The sequence below is a fragment of the Ambystoma mexicanum genome, chromosome 4p (genome assembly GCF_040938575.1).
Source record: "Ambystoma mexicanum isolate Mex_15411 chromosome 4p, UKY_AmexF1_1, whole genome shotgun sequence".
NCBI classification, from domain to species: Eukaryota; Metazoa; Chordata; class Amphibia; order Caudata; family Ambystomatidae; genus Ambystoma; species Ambystoma mexicanum.
This window is the reverse complement of record NC_090927.1, coordinates 453,286,135-453,306,490: the sequence shown is the minus strand read 5'-3', so window position 1 is coordinate 453,306,490 and position 20,356 is coordinate 453,286,135. Positions and strand designations below refer to the sequence as shown.

At 49.0% G+C, this 20,356-nt stretch overlaps 2 protein-coding genes across 2 annotated transcripts; both read left to right on the top strand.

Moving 5' to 3' along the window:
* Positions 1-15,754: 15,754 nt before the first annotated feature.
* Positions 15,755-17,681, top strand: LOC138453280 (5-formyltetrahydrofolate cyclo-ligase-like). Its single transcript, XM_069605969.1, has one exon. The coding sequence runs from the start codon at positions 15,765-15,767 to the stop codon at positions 16,383-16,385; it is 621 nt and encodes a 206-aa protein (XP_069462070.1). The 5' UTR covers positions 15,755-15,764; the 3' UTR covers positions 16,386-17,681.
* On the top strand, positions 17,324-17,656 carry FMC1 (formation of mitochondrial complex V assembly factor 1 homolog). The gene has a single exon (XM_069605179.1). The coding sequence runs from the start codon at positions 17,324-17,326 to the stop codon at positions 17,654-17,656; it is 333 nt and encodes a 110-aa protein (XP_069461280.1).
* Positions 17,682-20,356: the final 2,675 nt, after the last annotated feature.

Below are 20,356 nucleotides of genomic sequence, written 5' to 3'. Positions count from 1 at the left end.
TTTTGTTTGGGACTGATCCCTTTTTCTGAAATCTTATAACCTAAGTATTCAACTTCTTTCACTCTGAACAGACATTTCTCATAGCGTAACCGCACCCCAGCTTCTTGTAGCTTGTTTAAGACCATTCTCAACGTGGCGTCGTGCGTCTGTTCATCTTCCGCATACACGAGGATGTCGTCCTGGAAGTAGACTACATTTTTAACTTTCTTCAGCAAGACGTCCATCATGCGTTGGAACGCCGACGCTGCCGATGACAACCCGAATGGCATCTTGGTAAATTGGTATGTGCCAAATGGAGTGATGAATGCCGTGAGGGGTTTCGATTCATCATGTAGCTGTATTTGGTGGTATGCATTCCTCATGTCCAGTTTCGAAAATATCCTGGCTTCTTTCATTAACAGAATGAGTTCATTTATGCTTGGAAGGGGGTAGTTATCGGTGATGACTTCTAAGTCTAAGCTGCGCAAGTCTATGCATACCCTGAGTTCCTGTGATTGGGGTTTCTTTATGAGCACGACGGGGCTCAGCCATTCTGATGCTTCGATTTCTTCTATAACGCCCTCCATTTTCATCTTTTCCAGCTGACTTCTAAGGGTAGCCCTTGCCGTGGCTGGTACTGGCCTCGCTCGGTGCTTTACTGGGACAGCATTCTTTTTGAGTATTATCTTGTGGAGAAAACCCCTGATGTGCCCCGGATCCTCAGAGAAAAGTGTTGGGTAGTCGCTTTTGACCACGGGTCCTCTCGTCACCTTGACTGAGAGGACTTGTTCTTCAGTGCTGGGATCCAGTCTGATTTTCAGCTTGTCCTGGTCGTCCCCCCCTAGCACTGCTGGGCCTTCGTGACTGAAATAGACCCTGGTCGTGGTTTCCCTTCCTTTGAATTCAACTTTGGCTTTGATGTATCCTAGTAGTTCGACTGACGCCCCTCCAAACACCGTAGGTTTGTGTTTCGTTGTGAGCACTTGCACCTTTTCCTTTCCCACCATGTCCTTGTACGTGCGAAGGGGAAGGATTGTTAGATCGGACCCTGAATCTGCCATGACCCTAGTTTCTATTCCATCAATCTTGATCACGCAGTGGGGCTTCTCTCTCCTCGCTCTTGTGCTGTTAACCATGATGACAGTGGGTCTCCCTTCATCTTCGGAGGATGACTCTTTCTCCGGATTGCGATCTGCATTGATGCTGGAGACTTTCTTGTTCCTCCAGCGACACACGATGGAGAAATGGCCAATGCGTTTGCAAATGGAGCACTCCTTGTCTCTGGCTGGGCACTCCCTGTCAAACGCCAGGTGTTTCGTGCTGGTACACCTGTGACACTTTAGGGGTTCTTTTCTGTTCCCTCTCCCTTCTTTCGTGTCAGCGGCCATCCTCTCTTTTCTGGCATGGTAACCCACTGCCTGTATTTCTGCCGAACTCTGGGCCCCAGTGAGCTCCTTACGTCTACCTGCCGTTTCTTCGACTGCCCTGGCGATCTCAATCGCTTTCTCCAACTGCAGTTCTTTTTCGACAATAAACTTATCTTGGACCTTCCGGCTGTTGGTGTGGACGACCAACATGTCACAAATGAGACTCTCCGCGTTGTTGCCAAAGTTGCACAGCGCCGCCAATTCCCTCAGCTTGGTGACGTAATCGTCAACTGGTTCAGATATTTCTTGCTTTCGTGTGTAAAACCGTATTCGGTGGAGCACCGTGTTCTCTTTACTGGCAAACCTTTTAATGATTCTCCTGACAGCCTCCTTAAAATCATTGTTATTGTCGCCAGCCACTGGTATCGGGGTGAGACTCTCGAATATTCTCTGTCCTTCCACTCCCAGGGCATTTAAAAGCATGGCTCTGCGCCTAGCCGCTGAAAATCCCGCCCCTCCTAGGGCCTCCACATATGTCGTGAATAGGGGCTGCCATTGTGGCCATGGAATGGCAGGCCTACCTGGAGTTTGGAGAAATGGCGGCGGTGGCGTTGCTCCTTGCATGTTCCTCCGTGGGTTCTGGTGGTGATCCTCGTCGCCAATTTATGTAGTATAATACCTTCAATGAAGACAGGAGCCTCTGATCAGGTGACGATGTATTTATTTACTTAACCAGCTTTGGGCAGCATGCAGACAACATGTGTGGATTAATGATAAAGGCCAACGGGCCTAAAGCGGTAGAGAGAATGCTGCCATGATGAACTGTGTCCAAGTCCTGTAAGGAGCGGGCCCCGTAGCAGGAGGGCTATTCAGGACGCACCTTATCGCGTCCTCCGCTCGTCCCGTAATGCGCGCGGAGGCGGAGCTTCGTCCCGCAGCGAGATCTCGCGAGAGCGCGGGCTCTCGCGATGTCTCTACAGTGGGCCGCGCGGAAATGGGGCAGGGGGAATGTGCAAGAGTTTCTCGGTAAGGGTTGAAAAGGGGCTGAGGGTTGGGGAGAGGGCAACGACAGGGAAAGAAAGATCAGCATACAGTCAAGGGAAACCCACCCGTAGGTCACACCCCTGCAAGGGGTCGGACTTGAAAGGGCTGTGGTTTGCGTCCCCCCCATCCTCCTTCCTGGGTTCACAGGTTAGGAATTTGGGGCTTTAATCTCGACTCCCCTGCATTGTGTGATCCTGGCCCAAAAAAAAAGACTAAAATTACTTGGGTTTGCGGACGTGTTGAAGGCTTACCGCCTGTTACCATGCCACGTCACCAACACAGGGAGAACAAAGACTTTGGATGTCAGTGCGAGGGTAGGAAAAGCAGGGCTGATGTACCGAATTTGAATTGGGAAGGAATGGTTGTTTATTTAGTGCTTACACCTGTTATATGTCTCCACTCATGGAGTACCGTGAGCCCCTCCCACAGCTGACAGAAGCACACAGACACACGTACTGCTGGTTCGGGCTCCCCGGTCGCACTTACACAGCCAGCAACACCCACTTTATTTATAGTGCATGCGGCAGAGTGGGACATCCCTCTGCTGCGTACGTGTTCCCTTAAAGGGGCAGCACCACTCTCCTCCTTTTTCATAGCAAAACAGAACAGAGGATTGCTATCTACAAAACACCAAAACACACAACACTCTTCAACAACAGACCCCTTTAATCACAGCCACCCCAGTCCCGCATGTAAATTCCAGTCCACAGGGTGTTCCACCAGTTCAGGGGTCCAAAACATAGTAATTCAGGTGGGCAGGCTTCCCCTCCCCCGACCCTCTGGGGATACCTCCTGCCCACCCCCCCGGTACGGGCCCTCCTTACCTGAGCTCCCCTGAGCCGAGGAGCTTGGCGGATTGGCCAGGCCACCGCCCTCATCCAGAACCTCTGTCATGTCCCTTATCTGCACTGCTTCCGGCCTGGGTTCTCCCAGTCTCTTGAAGAAACTGGCATTGCCAGTCACAGGAGCAGTCCCATCCAACGCTGTTACCATTGATCTGTGCACTGCTACCATGTCCAAGGGACCAGGTTCATAGGTCAACAACAGCTTCCCTTGTGGATGATGATTCCTGACTGGCACTTCATTGCCCGGGACAAACTGCTGGGGTCGCAGTCGTCTTAGGATGGTCTCCTCAGTCCTTACTTTCCTCTCCCTTTCCACCAGCTCATCGTTTATGACCGCTGGCTCACGTGCTCCCACTTCCAGAATGAGGCCTCTCGGGCACCTCCTGAACATCGCTTCAGCCGGTGCCACACCCATAAATGTGTGTGGGGGGGCCCGGTACTCCCGCAGGAATTTGTAAAGGGCCCTCTGCAGACTCTGCCCCTGGACCTGAGCAATGCAAAATACCTTATTCAGGGTCCTCATCATGCACTCCGCTTCACCATTCGCCCTGGGCCACAGCAGCGTGATCTTTCGGTGTTGGACCCCATAGTCCTCCAACATGTGTGCAAAACTCTCTCTTTGGAAGGACGGACCATTGTCCGAACGCAGTAGTTGAGGCAGTCTGTGGGTGGCGAAGATCTTCTCAATCGCGACAGCCACGTTCTCAAAAGCCACCGACTCCACAAACTCCACCTTCGGGTATCTGGACCACTCATTCACAATGACAAGGAAATGAGTGTCCCGGCCTGTGGACCCAAAGTCTGCATGGACCACTTCCCATGGCTTGGTGCCTCGCTGCATGGTCTCTATGACAGGTTCAGTCTGGGCTGGGGACGCCACCTTGCACCACACACAGGCCATCACAAACTCCTCCACCCTCTTCTAGGGTCCGGCAACCACACCTTCTGGCGCAGGCGGGCTTTCATCTTGCCGGTGCCCTGATGTCCTTGGTGCGCCTGCTCAATCACTTTTAAGATCTTTACTTGCAGGATCCGGTCACCCCTGAGCAGCAGCCCTGAGAACGCCAACTCATCTCTGACCCTCCATAGCTGTTCCATCGCCGCCTTTGCCTCCTGGGTCCTCAGCGCCAGCGTGTCCACGACAGACCTCCATGAGCCTTGTTGCAGGGCTGCTTTCAGGATGACGAAACACTCATCCTCCGCTGCAGCCTGTTCCAGTTCACCAATCGGCACTGAGTTGGGCGTGGCTGCCTCCACCACCATCTGCACATGCTTTTCGCCTTCTTCCGCACTGATGTTCTGTGGCCCCTCTGGTTCCCCTCTCGGGTGCCTGGACAGGTAGTCGGCCACATTGTTGTTGCCGGGCCTCTACACAAGGGATACACAATATTCCGGCAGGGCCAGCATCCACCCCTCGATCCTGGCAGGGGGCTTCGAGGATGACCCAGACAGAATGGGCAGCAGGGGTTTGTGATCGGTGACCACCATCACAGGCCTCCCCAAGACATACAGCTGGAAATGGCGACAGCCCCACAGGACCGCCAGGGCCTCTCTCTCGATCTGCGAGTACCTCTGCTCTGTCTCTGTTAGTGCCTTGCTGGCGTATGCAACCGGCCGGATCTCCGAATTGTCATCGATTTGGGTGAGGACAGCACCCAATCCAAACGGGCTATCATCCACGACAATCTCGGACTGAAGAGACGGATCAAAGAAGGCCATGGTGTCCTCGGCTGTTAAAGCTCCTTTTATGTTCTCAAAGCCAGCCTGCTCCAGCGGCCCCCACTGCCAAGGGACATCTTTCTTGGTCAGGGCTCGCAGCGGCTCCAACCGGGACACAATGTTCTTGATGAACCGGCCACAATACGTGACCATTCCCAGAAAACTTTGAATTTCGGATATGTTCTTCGGAGGACGTGCCTCCATAATGTCCTTCACCTTCTTAGGGTCCGGTGACACACCGCCTTCTTTGAAGACGAACCCGAAGAACTCGATTTTCATTTTCAGGAACTCGCACTTGTCCCTATGTAGTGTCAGACCAAGTGCCTCGAGCCGCTCAAAGGTCTTCGCCAGCCTGCTCAGATGCTCCGCCTCCGACCAGGCCAACATCAAAATGTCATCACTAATGTTCAGTATGCCGACCAGGTCAGCAAGGGCGCCGTGGATGATATTCTGGAAGACCTCAGCCACCAATGACATGCCACAACTCAGACGTTTGTAGCGCTAGAGGCCACAGTGCGTAGTGAACATTGTGATGGACCACGACTCAGGGTGCAGCATCACCTGATGGTATCCAGCTCTCTGGTCCAGTTTTGAGAAGAACCTGGCTCCTTGCAGTTCGGGGATGATGTCATCTATGGTGGGGGTCAGATGGTGTTCCCTTTTAATGGCTTTGTTCGGAAGCCTCATGTCCACACATATCTGCACAGAGTCTGGCTGTTTCGGCTTCCGGGCAATGACGATAGGCGAGACCAATGGTGTCGGGCCCTCCACCTTCTCAATAATGTCCAAGGTGACGAGATTGTCCAACTCTTTGTCAACCAAGTCCCACAGATGAAATGGGACTCAGCGATATTTCAACGCAATCGGTTGAATAGACTCATCGATGTGGAGCCTCACCGGGTCACCTGCCATGCGCCCAATGCTCTAGAACAGACGGCTGTACTTCACCAGTAACTCCTGCACATCCTCCATGTACACCAAGTAGGCGAAGCGGACAATGCCTAACACCTCTGCGGCCGCGCAGCTCAGCAAGGTGTTACTGCTGACAGTCATCACGTAGAAATGGGCTCTCTTGGATGCTTCACCCTTTTCCACGTTGGCCCCGAATGCCCCATCTAGCGGGATATGTTGTTCCCCACCGAATGTAAAAATGCGAGCCTTGGGAGTGAATAGGATTGGCAGGCATTCCCTGGCGTCATAGTGGTCCCGCGCCATGACGTTCACTGAGGCCCCTGTGTATACCAGCACTGGAACCGATGGCCCGTTCACCTTTACCAGGCACCTTGGTTGCCTCCTGGTCTTGGATCGCAACACGCCTATGCTGGACACAAAGAACACATTCTCCTCCTCTTCCTCGTCCTCCTGAGGAGTGCCTTCCTCCCCATGGTAAACTTATGCAATATTGGCCGGGCGTTGTTGCCGAAAGAATACCGCCCTGACCGGCTCCTTTGGGACAACGACGGGCAGCGGAGCCCTGCATATTCCAGCGTAATGGTCCAACGCTCCACAGCGGCCACACGATTTCCCTTGCTCAGGGCACTCTGCTGGGTGCGGGAGATCATATCCGCATTTCATGCATGAGTCCATAGTTCTGGTGCCCCAGTCACGTTGATTACCACCTGGACACCTCACGCCTCTGCTGCCCTGGCCACCGCTCACTGCACACACCTCTTCCGACCTCCCTGGGTGCACACCTGCCTCCATCCTGGACGCTCTGACTGCCGATAATTCTTGACACCTTCCTAACTCCAAGATGCGAGGCAGCGTGATCCCTGACTCACGCAGCACCTGTCTGCGTTACTTGCCTGACACACAACCTTGGATCTGTTGGTTACGGATCATTGCATCTGGATTATCCCACACGGATGGCAGGGTCAGCCGACGCAGCCTGCCATAGAAAGTGTCCAAAGTCTCATCATCCTTCTGGCGAGTGGATTCCATGACAAAACGCTCATTGTTCGCCAGTGGCAGAAAATATTCCTGCAGAGCAGCCTTCGCGGCATCATAGGAAGCATTGGGAGGTTGCAATGACTGGAACACCTCATGCACCACCGGCACCGCAGAATACAGCAGCGTCGCCACCTTACTGTCATCATCGGTCTCCTTTGTGGCTCTAAAGTACATATCCAGCCGGTCAATCCACATCCTCCAGCGTGGTCCCTGACTGGACGGAGCGCCTGATATGTCAAATTCAGGCATTGATTGGAGTGCCCCTTGTTGTCTTATGCCAGGTGGTGCCACGGGCACCGGAGCCTGGGGTACCGGAGGTGCCATCGCTGCTGGATCCGCCTGCATGATGGTGAGCGCACAGGCACCCCACCCAAGTCAGATGGGGCCGCAGCTCACCACCTAGCACCCAGAAGATGAGTGTGACAATGTTCATCAGGCAGTCAAGACGTTGCCACACAGAATGAGTGTGACACTGATGATGAGCCCTTGCTCCTGTGATCTTCAGATGACTCCTTCCACCACCAAGCAACCAGCACGCCTGTGTATGTGACAATGTCCCCAAAATGTCCAAAAGAAGAATAAATGGGGCACTAGGCATGCACTATAACCACAAGTGTGCAAGGTGGGCAGATGTTGCTGCCAAGGGACCAGCTAGCCATTCCAGTGGCTCCAGAAATTGAGTAGGGTAAGGCCAGGGGAACAAACAAAGGAAACTGCAGGCCTCCGCTAGCGCCTCACCTCAAATTCAACGTAGAAGTGAAGAAAATGACTTCAAAGGCACCATATGTGCATAAACAGCTGTTCCTCTATTAGGATGTCCAAAAATTAAGCCCAGTTGGGGCACAGGCAGTCTACAAAATGGTGGCCAAACCATGTGGTCTCCCCCTCTCCGCGGCATTCGGAACGTTGAAGGTAAGATCCGAGTATCAAAACAAAGAAAATAACCTCCCTGTCCTCACCGCCGTGCCCGGGTCATGGATTGCCTGGCTCGTCGCCACTGTTGTATGTCTCCGCTCATGGAGTAGCGTGAGCCCCTCCCCAGCAGACAGAAGCACACAGATGCACGTACTACTGGTTCGGGCTCCCCGGTCGCACTGACGCAGCTGGGTACGCCCAATTTATTTATAGTGCATGCGGCAGAGTGAAACATCACTCCGCCACGTGCGTGTGCCCTTACAGGGGCAGCACCACAACACCCATGTGCTTTGCACGGTTCATATACTCATACCACCTACAAAGGCTCTGGCTTGGATGTGATACTGCAGTCCCACACATTAATTTTGGACTGCATGCATGTGAACTATGTGCCGGCAAATTGTATAGTTGCCAAGACCATTTGGGAATAAGGAAATAAACTGGCTCGGTGGGCCGATGCTTTGTGTTGTGGGTCAAGTGTTTTGGTATCGTGAGTGACAGCGAGTTTGAGTGTGCGAATCCCTGTGTCTATCTGAGATTATTGCACAGCTTCTTTTGTGCATGTACTGGATCACTTGAAGTGCAGGGCCTTGAGTAAAATGTTGCGGTTGGCACTGTACTGCATTCTGGGACTTGTAGTTTGCCATTCGTGATGTGGGTTACATGTCTTTCCATCGAAAATGTTCCATCCACACATTTTTCCATCCAATTTTTAGTAACAATTTTTTTTTCATCGAATGTATTTTTTTATTATTTTGGGGGGTCCCCAACCAACCCCCTGTTTTGAACCCTTAAAAACCCATCCCAAACAAAATGAACCCTTTACCCCACACAAATATGCATTCGATTAACATATTTTAGTTGGAAAATATTCAATGGACATTTTTTCGATGGAAAATGTTTCGATGGAAAGACTGGACACCATGGCTTTGTTGTGCACTTTGTGTTCTTATAAGTAAACTCTGTAAGAATTATTACTGTAGGCCTTGAAATCCAAACTATTTGTACCGAGTAAAGCTTGGAAGTTAGGGGGTCACATTTGAAGAGTGGATGAGGATTCCCTTCAGTGTTCAGCAAAAGTTTGTGACCCTACACCCTCCCCTGCAACCCTATGGTAAATACCTAGCAGAAAAGTATAAAAGACTGCAGGCAATTTGGGTAGGTCTCTTCGCGTTTCGCATAGACATTGTGAATGAGGACAGAATAGATGAAGAAAAGAGGGAAGCCGGCCGCAGGTCAGTGGACTTGCCAAGGTGGTGGGTTTAGCTAAACCCTGCACAGCAATGAATCATAAACACAGGCGAGGTGGAGGTCGTACCGCCGCAGTGGGATCATGCGCAAAGTCGGAAAGGGTTGGTAGAGAGGGCGAGAGGGTAGGTGAACGAAAGTGGGGAGAATAGGATAGTCAATGGTACCTGACAACGGAAGGAGGTAGTTTTGGCTTCTCAATGAGACTAGAGATTTTCTGGTCGGAGTGAAACAAGTAAGCAAATCTGTGATGCTAAAGTGAGCAACGCAAAGCGCCCATTCGGGCAGGAAGTGCTGTCAGAAACCACAAGCAACTGTTCAGTCACTGGAATGTAACAGCGGCAGGGGCATAACCTCCAAGGCGCCACGGGACAAGTGGTGGATGGTGGGTTTAAAAAATAAAAATAAAAATACATGCAACAAAGTCCATCATTTTAGATGAAGAGGTTTGCAGTGCAGATGACTTAGCATTAGTGTCCACCCAACGGAGCAGCTATGTACTGCGGCTGTTTAGTATACCCGAGCAGAAAAGACAGAAAGCATGTTTGCCACCTCACGCAATGCCCAAAACATACAATGTCTGGTTATACACTGTTTAGTGTAGGGTGCTCAAGTTGTATCCCTTTCTCCCCAAGACAAGTATTTGCGGGAGAGTGGGGTGCTCTGGACAGCGCAACTAGAGGGGGGTGTGGGGACAGGCAGGGGGGATATATGAGAATTAGGAAGGTTAGCAGCACAAAGGTGGTAGTAGGTTAGAAAATTCAGAGGGTGAGAGCCTGAGGGGGAAGGTGAACAAAAGAGTGGGGGGAATAGGATAGTCAGTGGTACACGACAAGGGAAGGAAGCAGTGTTGGCCTCCGAGCGGGTTTAGGGACTTTCTTCAGAGTGAAACAAGTAAAGATAGGCGAGGTCGCTGCCACATGGTTTGGCTGGCTCGGGACAAGCAGGTAGGGCCCACTAGTTGCCTGATGTTCTCCTAAGAGCAGAGTATCAGTAGGATGACACAAATGGGGAAATAAGCTAACACAGGGAAATTATGGACCCCATGTGTTAGGTAAAACAAATTATCTGTAGGAATGCCATCACAGGGTGGCCGGCTTGGGGCAAACAGCTTGGCTGGCTTGGGGCAAGCAGGTATGGCACAGAAGATGCTCAATGCTGTCCAAGGAGCGGAGAATATGAGGAATGGCACAAGCAAGATAATGGTGCTAACAAGGTGATAATTATGGCTCCATCTGCTAGGTAAAACAAATGATCTGAGGAACACCATCACAGGGGTGGTCGGCTTGCGGCAAACAGCTCGGCATGGTTGGGGCAAGCAGAAAGGGTGCACTAGATACACGATGTTCCCCTAGGAGCAGAGGTTTAGAAGGATGAAACAAATGGGGTAACATGCTAGCAAGGTGGTGATTATGGACTTCATGGTATAACAAATGTACTGTAGGAACGCCATCAGGGGGGTGGCTGGCTTGAGGCAAACAGGGAACAGAAAGAGTGAGTAATAAGGGACTGAGTAGGGGGTCAAAGCACCGGGGAGAAGGCTATGGCATAAGAGGTAAGGGATCTGAGAAATGATGAAAGGAGTAAGAGGTGAAGGTACCTGGGAGAAATGAACAACTGTGTAAGAGGTCAAAGAACCTTGGTAACAGGGAATGGTGTAAAAGGTCAAGAGACCTGGAAAATGATTGGTTGAAAAGGAGGCCAGGGACTTGGAGGAAATTAATACATATGTAAGAGGTAAAACCACCTGGGAAACGGGTGATTCAATGTTTTCAACATCTTAAATAACGAGTTGTAAGTTTGTGACACAGAATCTGTGTATCCCGGTTGTTATCACACAGCTTCTTTACTACATGCCTTAAATCACTGAAAGGACAGTGGGGGTTATAACCAGTTTTCAGGTTGGCACTATCTTGCAGTATACCATTCAGGTGGAAAATTAAAGCCACAATTATTCTCTGGGCTTAACACGTTGCTATAAGGATTTCATGTTCCTGAAAATAACGACTTTAAAATAGACTGCACTGGGAATAGTCCATTTTCACAAAACAGTAGCAACAGTCTAAGGACAGAGACACTTTAAAAGGCCATATTTCCTAAAACACTTTTTGGTCTTGTGTTGTTTTTCACAAACAAACATTTCAGGAAACCTCACCACACAGTTAATGGACTGCACTTCAAACAGCAATAAAAGAATGTGTTGTAACACTAGTCAGGATTATTATTGATACCCGACGTTGCATGTCCACTTATACGCATACAGATGTCATCACAAGCTGGGCTGCATTTCCACTGACAGCATACAGATGTCTTCGCATGAAAAGTTGCAGTTCCACTTATAACATACAGATGTCCTCACAAGGAAGTAACAAAGTGGAGATTTACAACTGCAATTCCACCGACAATTTACAGATGTCCTCACAAGCTAGGCTACATTTCCACCGACAACATACAGATGTCCTCACAAGCTAGGCTGCGTTTCCACCTATGACATACAGATGTCCTCACAGGCTAGCTTGCATTTACTCGTAAAACACACAGACATCCTCACGAGACATATAAGTAGAGAGTGAAAACTGCAATTCCACTTTCAACAGATGTCCCCGCAAGCTAGGCTGCATTTCCACCGACAACATACAAATATCCTCACAGGATAGGCTGCATTTCCACATATGACATACAGTTGTCCCCACAGGCTAGACTGCATTTCCACCAACAACATACAGATGTCCTCAAAGTGTAGGGTGCTTGTCCACCTTTGACATACAGATGTCCTTACAAGACAATGGGCCTCATTCCAAGTTTGCCGGTACAGTAACAACAGTACCGGTAAGCTTGCCAGTACCGTTGTTACCGTACTGGCAAACTACGAGTTCGGCTCGAGTTGTTTGTGCCGAGCCTGAAAATGGTTTTGTGTATGTGAGTGATGAATCCTTCGGCCCATTACTTAGAAAAATGGCTGCTATACAGGATGTTGTTGAATCATTTTGTAAGATATGTCTAGACATATCCAAAAAGGATAGTGGACTGGACAACAGAGCTATAAGAAAACCTTACAAAATGATTCAACAACATCCTATATAGCAGCCACTTTTCTACAGTATGGGCTGAAGGCTTCATCACTCACATACAGAAAAGCATTGCCAGGCTCGGCGCAAAGAACTACTGAACTATTAGGCCCTGAATCATGTAATTAATTGCTCGGTAAATAGGGAGATAGTGTGCCAAATCGCAAGTGAAACCCCTTTTGGTGATTCATGGAATCGACTGCGCAGGGAAAGTCAGTAAGCGGGGCTTTCGTGCATGTCCGACATGTCCCTTTGTGCAGTAGATCGCATTGCTTGAGGCACCTCGCAGAGCATGCGTGTGGCCTGCGCGTGGCCTGCACATAGGCCAGAGCAAGGGGGCGGAACATGCAGAATGAGGAAGAACAAGGAAAATTGCAGGTGTTCTGATGGGCGGCGCATGCGAGGTGGTTTCACACCCATAACAATGCAGGTAAAATCGTATTCATGGATCTGACCATGCAACCTCACATCAGGGAAATGACCACGCAAAGCACTCAATGTAACCGCCACCCGAAGGCAGGTGTACTGACACCTGCGCATAGGAATCACTGCGCAGAGATAAGATTTCATGTTGGATTTATGGGTGTGTTAGGGAGAATTCTCACCCAAGTGCTAATTCCCTCTACCTTAGAGCCCTCCAGCTCTTTTGCTATATTTTGGGACTTTGAACTTTTCATTTTTCAATGTGTTTTACTTTTGTGTTCTTTGGATATGGAGTTTTAGACAACTCCATAGGCATCATCTTTTTCTTGTGTGTCACACAGCACCTTCAGTGCAGTGGCACAGGGATGTCTTTCAGACTTCCCAAGGTTTAAATACCTTCTCTGGGACTGACTACTGTCTCCCAGAGCATGTAAAGTTAAATTGACTTTGCTAGTCTTTTTAAATTCATAGACCCAGCCCACTCTATCTTCCTATAGAGTACTGGAGGGGTTGCCTAGCATCCCCTGTGTCTAAACACTCATGTAACAGTCAAGTGTTAACCTTTCCTCTTGAAATGGCTGGTGGCAGTGGTTTTAGAACAAACTACCATGATTTTTCCCGACCGCAAACACAGGTAGCTAAAAATCGGGTCAGCCATGTTTTCTAATATGGTGCCCAAGACCCCTCTGAAAAAACAGACTCTGGTCATCTTTTTCTGCTGTTTCTTTTAGGAAAGGTCCTTCTAGTGTTTGTCTCTGCACGCCAAACCATGTTTGGTCCCTTTGTTCGATGGCCTTTGGTGGGCTTCTGTGCTGAAGCCCTCCTCTGGCACCTGTGTGTCTTGCGTGGACAGGAGGTGAGGGAGGTGCCCGAAACTCCCTGTGCTTAGTCTCCTAGGTGACCTGAATGCACTCTGGCATGATTGGCTGGTTGACTGTCCGGCAAAGACAGCCACCCTAATGGGTGAGTGGCAACTAGGCTGGAATGAATGGGAGAAAACTGTTTAAAAGCAGTTCTCTGGGACTTGGAAGGCAGAGTCGACCACTGGAACGGAAGAAACGAAGACGAGCTGAAGGAAGACGACTGCTGCAACTCCTGGACCGTTGGTTTGCCCGGTGAAGCCCTGCTGCAGGTCCGAATTGCCTGAAACTCCTTCGACAGAGAAGCCCCTTCAAGGACGACTTCTTCCCTTGAGCTGGTGGGAACAACCAACTCGCAAGCCACCTGGACACCGTCTCCATACTGGTCGAATTTTCTTCAGAGTGCTGTTGAAAACCGGATAGCCAGTGAGAAAGATACCAGTTTGTAGACTTTAAGGCACTCACACCTTAAAACGGACGTTTAGTCAAGCTTGTGGCTTCTTCCGTGGTCAGTGCAGGAACCTCCCGACGTTCTCCTTCTTGTCCCCACGACTGAAGCTCAAGAACAGCGAGATCTGCAGGAACTGCCAGGAACAACTGCCTCAGCTACAGCTTTTCTTCATCCATAAGGTACTCTGCAAACGCAGTTTGGAAATCCTTTCTGCCACAGTGAAAGTTTGTGAAACTTTCCCAACTTTGGAGTCTTGTTCGCTCCTAATCCGACATATAACTCAGGATTACAGGGGCAGGGGTGTTGCTAGGTCTGGAAAAGACCCGGGGCTACGCTAATGTCGGGACTGTCGGGACTCGGGGCTAGCTAGCCTTTTGGTTGTAGCTCCTGAAATTCTATCCGGGGCTACAACCAAAAGACCAGGGGCTATAGCCCCCTTAGCCCCCCCCTAGCAACGCCTCTGTACAGGGGTGCATGAGTTTGCACCTGAGGACCTTACACAGGTAGGTATTAGTGGCTGTTTGTGCTTTGTGAGGGCGTTCCGGCCACAACTTGCTTAATGTCTTACTTTGCAGGAACAATTTCATGAATACGCAGCGCGCACAGAAATACCTATGTTCTCGGTGCACAGGCTTTGCAGGATCTAGGCGCACATTTCCATGAATCGGGCCAACATTGTTTTAAGGTTGAACATTCACTCCAACAAATTCCACTTGGCGCTGGAATTCCAAAAATAACATACAAGTGTCCTCACAGGCGATTACAGAGGCTCAAGGCTGCAATAACACCACACAATGTAGATCTCTACATTAGCGACTACTGAAATTTAAAGATGCCATTAAGACATTGAAGGGTGCAATCCCACGAACAACCTACAGATGTGCTCACACCAAATTTAGTAGACATTTTAAACAAAATACGATTTTCACAGACAAAGAGGCGTACATTTTGGAATTCTCCAATTTAATACTATAGCCAGCCGCCACGAAACGAACAGGTTAATTTTAATAATGTAAAGAAAAATACATCTTGAATGTGTACCCTCCCGTCTTACTCATTAGTTCCATGTCTTGAGATCAAGGACTTCTCTCTCATCAATGGAAGGAGTCTCAATTAAACAAAGGTGAAACCAAACAATCCCAGATACTGTTTCATCTGCCAAAGATCATAAAACATCCGCCTTTTTTTTTGTAACCCGGAAAGAACTAACGCCTATTATTATTATTCTTATTATTATTACTAGGCCCCAGCCAGGCAGCTTCTCACATGAAAACGACTGTCCTTGCCTGATTCGTGGATTATTTGCGCCAAAAAAACAGGATTAGTGCGCCATTCTGCCCGCAAAAAACCCGTTAATTAAACAGGGATTTGCGGCCAGAATGGCGCACAAATTCCGTTTTTTTGGCACAAATAATCCATGAATCAGGGTTCACTCCTAGACAAAACGTGTTCCACACTTGTGGGAGCCGGGCCTCTGGCAGGGAGGGGGAGTTGCGGGCTTCAGGAGCCAGAGCGGGATCTTTGTGGAGGCTTTATAGAGGCAGGGCGAACTCTGCAGCCTGTGTCAGGCCACCATGGTCCGATTGCTCTAGGACCAATAGAAATCCAGAGGCGGAGCTATGTAAAATCTGCTGAGAAAACACCTAGCGGGTGTGCTCATGCAAATATCGTCGGCCACAGAGGATTGTGGGTGCCTTCAGGAAAGCGCGCTGGGCTCTGCTCTGTTTCCCTCTCGAGCCCTGGCATACTGCCGAATTGGAAAATGTGCAAAGGCTACTTTAGTTCTTCTGAGAACACTAGAAAACTTTGCCCTGAATCAGTGAAGGAGCACCCTCTGTTATTTGTGCTTCCAGTATACACTAGAAAAGAAAAAAAAGAAAAAAGTATTATTGTTGATGATGGCGTCTGTGCAAGTTCTGAAGCGTGCACTGCGTGCGGATTTGAAACGAAGACTGTCAAAGCTCGATCGCGTAGAGATGGAACGGCAGAGCCAGCGGCTGATTCAAAAGCTCTTTTCCCATGATAAATACCGAACGTCTGGTAGAGTGGCTGTTTACCTGAGTATGCCAGATGAAGTGCAGACTGAAGAAATCTTTCGTGACATATTCAGACGTGGAAAAATGTGTTTCATCCCCCGATACCATCCACAGAGCAACCACATGGACATGGTCAAATTGGCATCAGCAGAAGAGATTGCCCGTCTTCCTCTTACATCGTGGAATATCGCCCAGCCAGCCGATGATGAGATACGAGAAGAAGCCTTATCAACAGATGGACTGGATCTGATTCTGATGCCTGGGCTTGGGTTCGATAAGCGTGGCGGGCGATTGGGCCGAGGAAAAGGGTACTACGATGCGTACCTGCAGCGCTGCTTGTCTCATCCCAAGGGGAAGCCATACACCATCGCCCTGGCCTTCAAGGAGCAGATCTGCGACTCTGTGCCTGTGTCTGATCATGATATTGCAGTGGATGAAATCCTCTACGAAACTGAGGACTCACCAGATGGTGCCATGTGATGCTCCTGCTGATGCCAAGTACCCTGATTGCGAAAGCTGAGTGTTGCCCCCAGCTTTTGGGCCGGTCTCTTGCCTGTTACTAAAGAGAGCTGCCCCATTTTAAAAAAATCTGTCTTTTGAAATATCATTGTGAATAAAATGCCTGCACTAAATGATTACAAAAAATAAAAAAATAAAATAAATATGAAAAAACTGTTCCTATCAGTTTGATAACTGATAAATCCTCTATCTGGGGACCATACATTCAAATGATGTTTGGAACAGGGAGATGGAATGGGAGTTTTTTCTGCCCACTCCCTGCTATTGCAGAACCTCCAGGACTCAACCACTTCCTCACTTGTGGGGAAAACAATGCTGTGAATTACAAAGATGACAAAAAAATGTAAAGGCACCCACTCCTGCTGTTTCAACCTATCCCCTACTGGCCCTCCCGTCCCCTCCTCCCTGGGAAAGTGACCTTTTTCTCTGAAAGAAAAGCGGATGTTTTGCTTCTTTTTAAAGGAGTTGACACAGTAGGAAAGAAAAGGAAAGCCCAGCCAGCCAGCTGGCCATAAGAAGAGGACTCTTTCCTTGCCTCATGGTCCTTTCCTCTGCTGGCTCTGCAACCTTTGTCTGACCATCAAATCCCAGTGTTCTAGCACCAATAGACAACCTGGGGCGGAACTATGCAAAATATGCTGCGAAGGCGTCAGTGGATGTGCTCATGTAAATACTGGCCCTCACAGAGGATTCTGGGTATCTCCAGGAAAGTGTTATGTGGTCCTGCCTGTCTCCCTCTCGAGCCGGGCCATGCTGCCGAAGAGGAAAACCTGCCATGCCGACTTCCAAGCCTCCAAAGACTGCTGAATAGGAAGTTACTCTGAGTTATCGAGGCAGCCACAACAGTAGGCTTTTCTCCGAGAATTTCAATCTCAACTGATACAGTGTCGCTATTCGAAATGGCTACACTGGGGTCACCAGCCCGAACGCTGTGCGCTCTTTTGCGCGAGGTGCGATTCCTGCAGGGTCCTCGATACCGCGATTCTGCAGCTTATACGTATATCCGTGAGCAGGCCCTGCGTCACCGCCTTACCAGCGAGAAGCTTTGCCGGGCTCAGCATGAACTGCACTTCCAGGCTGCCACCTACTTGTGTCTCTTGCGGAGTGTACGGGAGCATTTGACACTTCACCAGGCCTACCATGCTGGGGGTGAGCGCTCGGCAGAGGAGGCTGCGGGCTTGGTGGGCCTAAGACTACCCCAACAACCTGGTGGAAAAGGATGGGAAGGCTGATCCCAGGAGTTGGAAACAGACACATTAATAAAATATAAAAAAAAAAAATCTGTTAAAAAAATGATCCCGCTTCTGTCCTTCCCTGGAGAGCAGTTTTTTTTAATATGGAAAGAAAACATGCAGTTTTGCTCATTTGCCAGTAAGGGATTTGGCACAACAGCAGCAGAAAAGTAATTTTTTCTTTTTCAACTGTCTTCACATCTCCCCTTCCAACCATCCCATTCCTCCAAGTGTTTGGAAAAATCCAATTATGACTATACGCCAATAAAAATGAAAAATTATCTCGAATGAAAAGTGAATTTGTATGAAAAACTGAAAAAGAAAGACTTTGAGCAAGCTCACCCTATCCCAGATTGTTTTCCGTAGTTAACGCTCTCCAGTTGCCTTGTTGCCAAAGTGTCTGTGCCTCCTCCTCCCCCTGTGCTTTGGCATCAAGGCAATAATATGTGTATAATAAACACAGCGCCAACTTAACACACTCCTGCGGATATATATCATTGTGTTGTAGTGCCAACAAGGATCTCGCCTTCCATAAGGCTTCTTTTACGGATGATGAAATTTGATAAAACAGCCTATCTTCCACTCCCACCCCTTCCTCTTTGATCCCTGTGAGAACTGACTCAAAGCAAAGCGTTTGCACTCCTGTAAGTGCAAAAAACAATGCTACAAAGGCATCCCACACTTGCTCGGCAAAACTACAGCGCCACAAAAAAAGCAAAGTTGTTTTGTCATTGCCGCATCCTTCTCTGGGGCACTCTCCTGACCTGGCTTCTATGCATAAAGGCCTTCAACGGAAGTGCATTCAGTAGGAGTAACCAATTATTGTCTCTTTGCATGTTCGTCACTTTAGCTGTGGAGAAGACCCTCCACACTTTGTCCGGCCTTCCAGATTACCCACTGGTTCTGGTGTGACTTTACTTCTCATTGTTTTTAAAATGTCTTTGATGTCCACCCATTCTTTTTGTAACAAGTCTTGTGGATCCACTGGTGGTAAGAATCTTTGGAAGCATTTATAGAAGAAATGTAATTCCATTGCCTTTGGTAGCAGGTTGCTCCGAGGAATTACTTGGAACCGTTCCAATATGCTTGCTGTGGCGTATCCGACCAAGGGAGCTGCTAAAGACGCTGAATGTTTCAAGGTGTTTATACAAAAACCCACATAATGTCCTGTGAGGAAAAGTTCAACATTCGGAACACCTCTTCCACCCATAGGGCCTCATTACAAGGGATGCCGGTAAGGGAAAAACGATGCCGGTATCTAAATACCGGCATCATTTACCGTTCTGTAGCATTCCGACCCGCAAACCCGGTATTAGCGGCATACCAAACAACGGTGCCGCTAATAGCGGCATAGGCGCCTACACGCACACCTTCAGGGAACAAATACCGGCATGCCGGTAATAGGGGGTAATTCCAACCCACGCATACATGCAAATACTGGCATCGCGAAGCCGGTAATCACGGCCTGCACAATGCCGGCCATACAGGCATCCCAGACCACCCGCAAACAGCAAGCAAGATACAAGGCAGCTGCAACAGGTGCACACAATCCCCACAGGTGGAGTCAAAGGAGGCTGTGCCAGTATGAACTGAGCACACCCACACACCACAACCCCCCCCCGGTGTAGGCAATGCAGAGTTGCCCAGTACAAAAGGAGCACAACTAAACACCACACCCCTTCCTACACCAAAATGCCACCACTAGCATTTGCAAACATGGCGCAGGAGTACCTGCCTATACTGATACAACTACAGCAACAACTGCAAGAACAACAACAACAGCAGCAAGAACAGGCAGCACAGAGGAGACACAGGAGGAGAAGGAGGTTGAGAAAGGCCCATCTGATCGGTTCTAGTCACTAGACCTCCGATCCCACGTGAACCTGCCATTCTTCATTTTGTCCATCTCCTCACTACTGGCTACCTCGAACCCTGGAGGTAACATTCTATTCTCCCCTCCATATTCTATATATTTGCCTTCCTGTTTTCCCCTAATTTATTTTTTACTTATTTTACTTGTTTATCTCCTCTTTCCTCTATCTCTTCACCACGTCCTGTATTCCATCACGCTCTGGTATGTGACTTGTTATTTATATTTTTTATGATCACGTTTGGATACATTGTTGATTAATTTTGTTTATACACGACGTGTTATAGATTGTATTGTTTGCCTTTTTGCCAATGATGTGATTTTAATTACTGGCACACCGGTTACATGTATATTTACTTTATGTTACTCTATGTAATTCAGACTTGCCCTGATGAAGGAGCATTTTGCTCCGAAATGCATTGGCACCATAAGTCGACTGTAATTGTGGGAGATGGTAGCCGCGTCTTCACTCAGACCTAATTAGTGATTACCCTTAAAACTTTCTGTTTTATAAACAAATTACACCTCGATTCAGACTGGTGATTTATTCTACATAACTAATTTTGTTTACAAAGGGAACTTTTTACTACTTGAAACAGTATCCTCCTTGTGAATTACACTGTCCTTTTTGGACATATACAGAGAGCGGCTACGTGGCCAGGTTTGTTCACCTGGTCTTTTTGGACTTCTTACAGGCCCATCCATTACCACCAGCGCAGCCACCAGAGCCTCGTAAGCAGCCAGCAATACATTGCACCAGACCCAGCCCATTCAACCCTACCCCAGAGCAGATCCACACCCTGTACCGGTTGGACCGTGACACCATCACC

What these genes read in the sequence shown, in the direction of transcription:
- FMC1 (XM_069605179.1), top strand. Translation starts at nt 17,324, where the DNA reads ATGGCTACACTGGGGTCACCAGCCCGAACGCTGTGCGCTCTTTTGCGC.
- LOC138453280 (XM_069605969.1), top strand. Translation starts at nt 15,765, where the DNA reads ATGATGGCGTCTGTGCAAGTTCTGAAGCGTGCACTGCGTGCGGATTTG.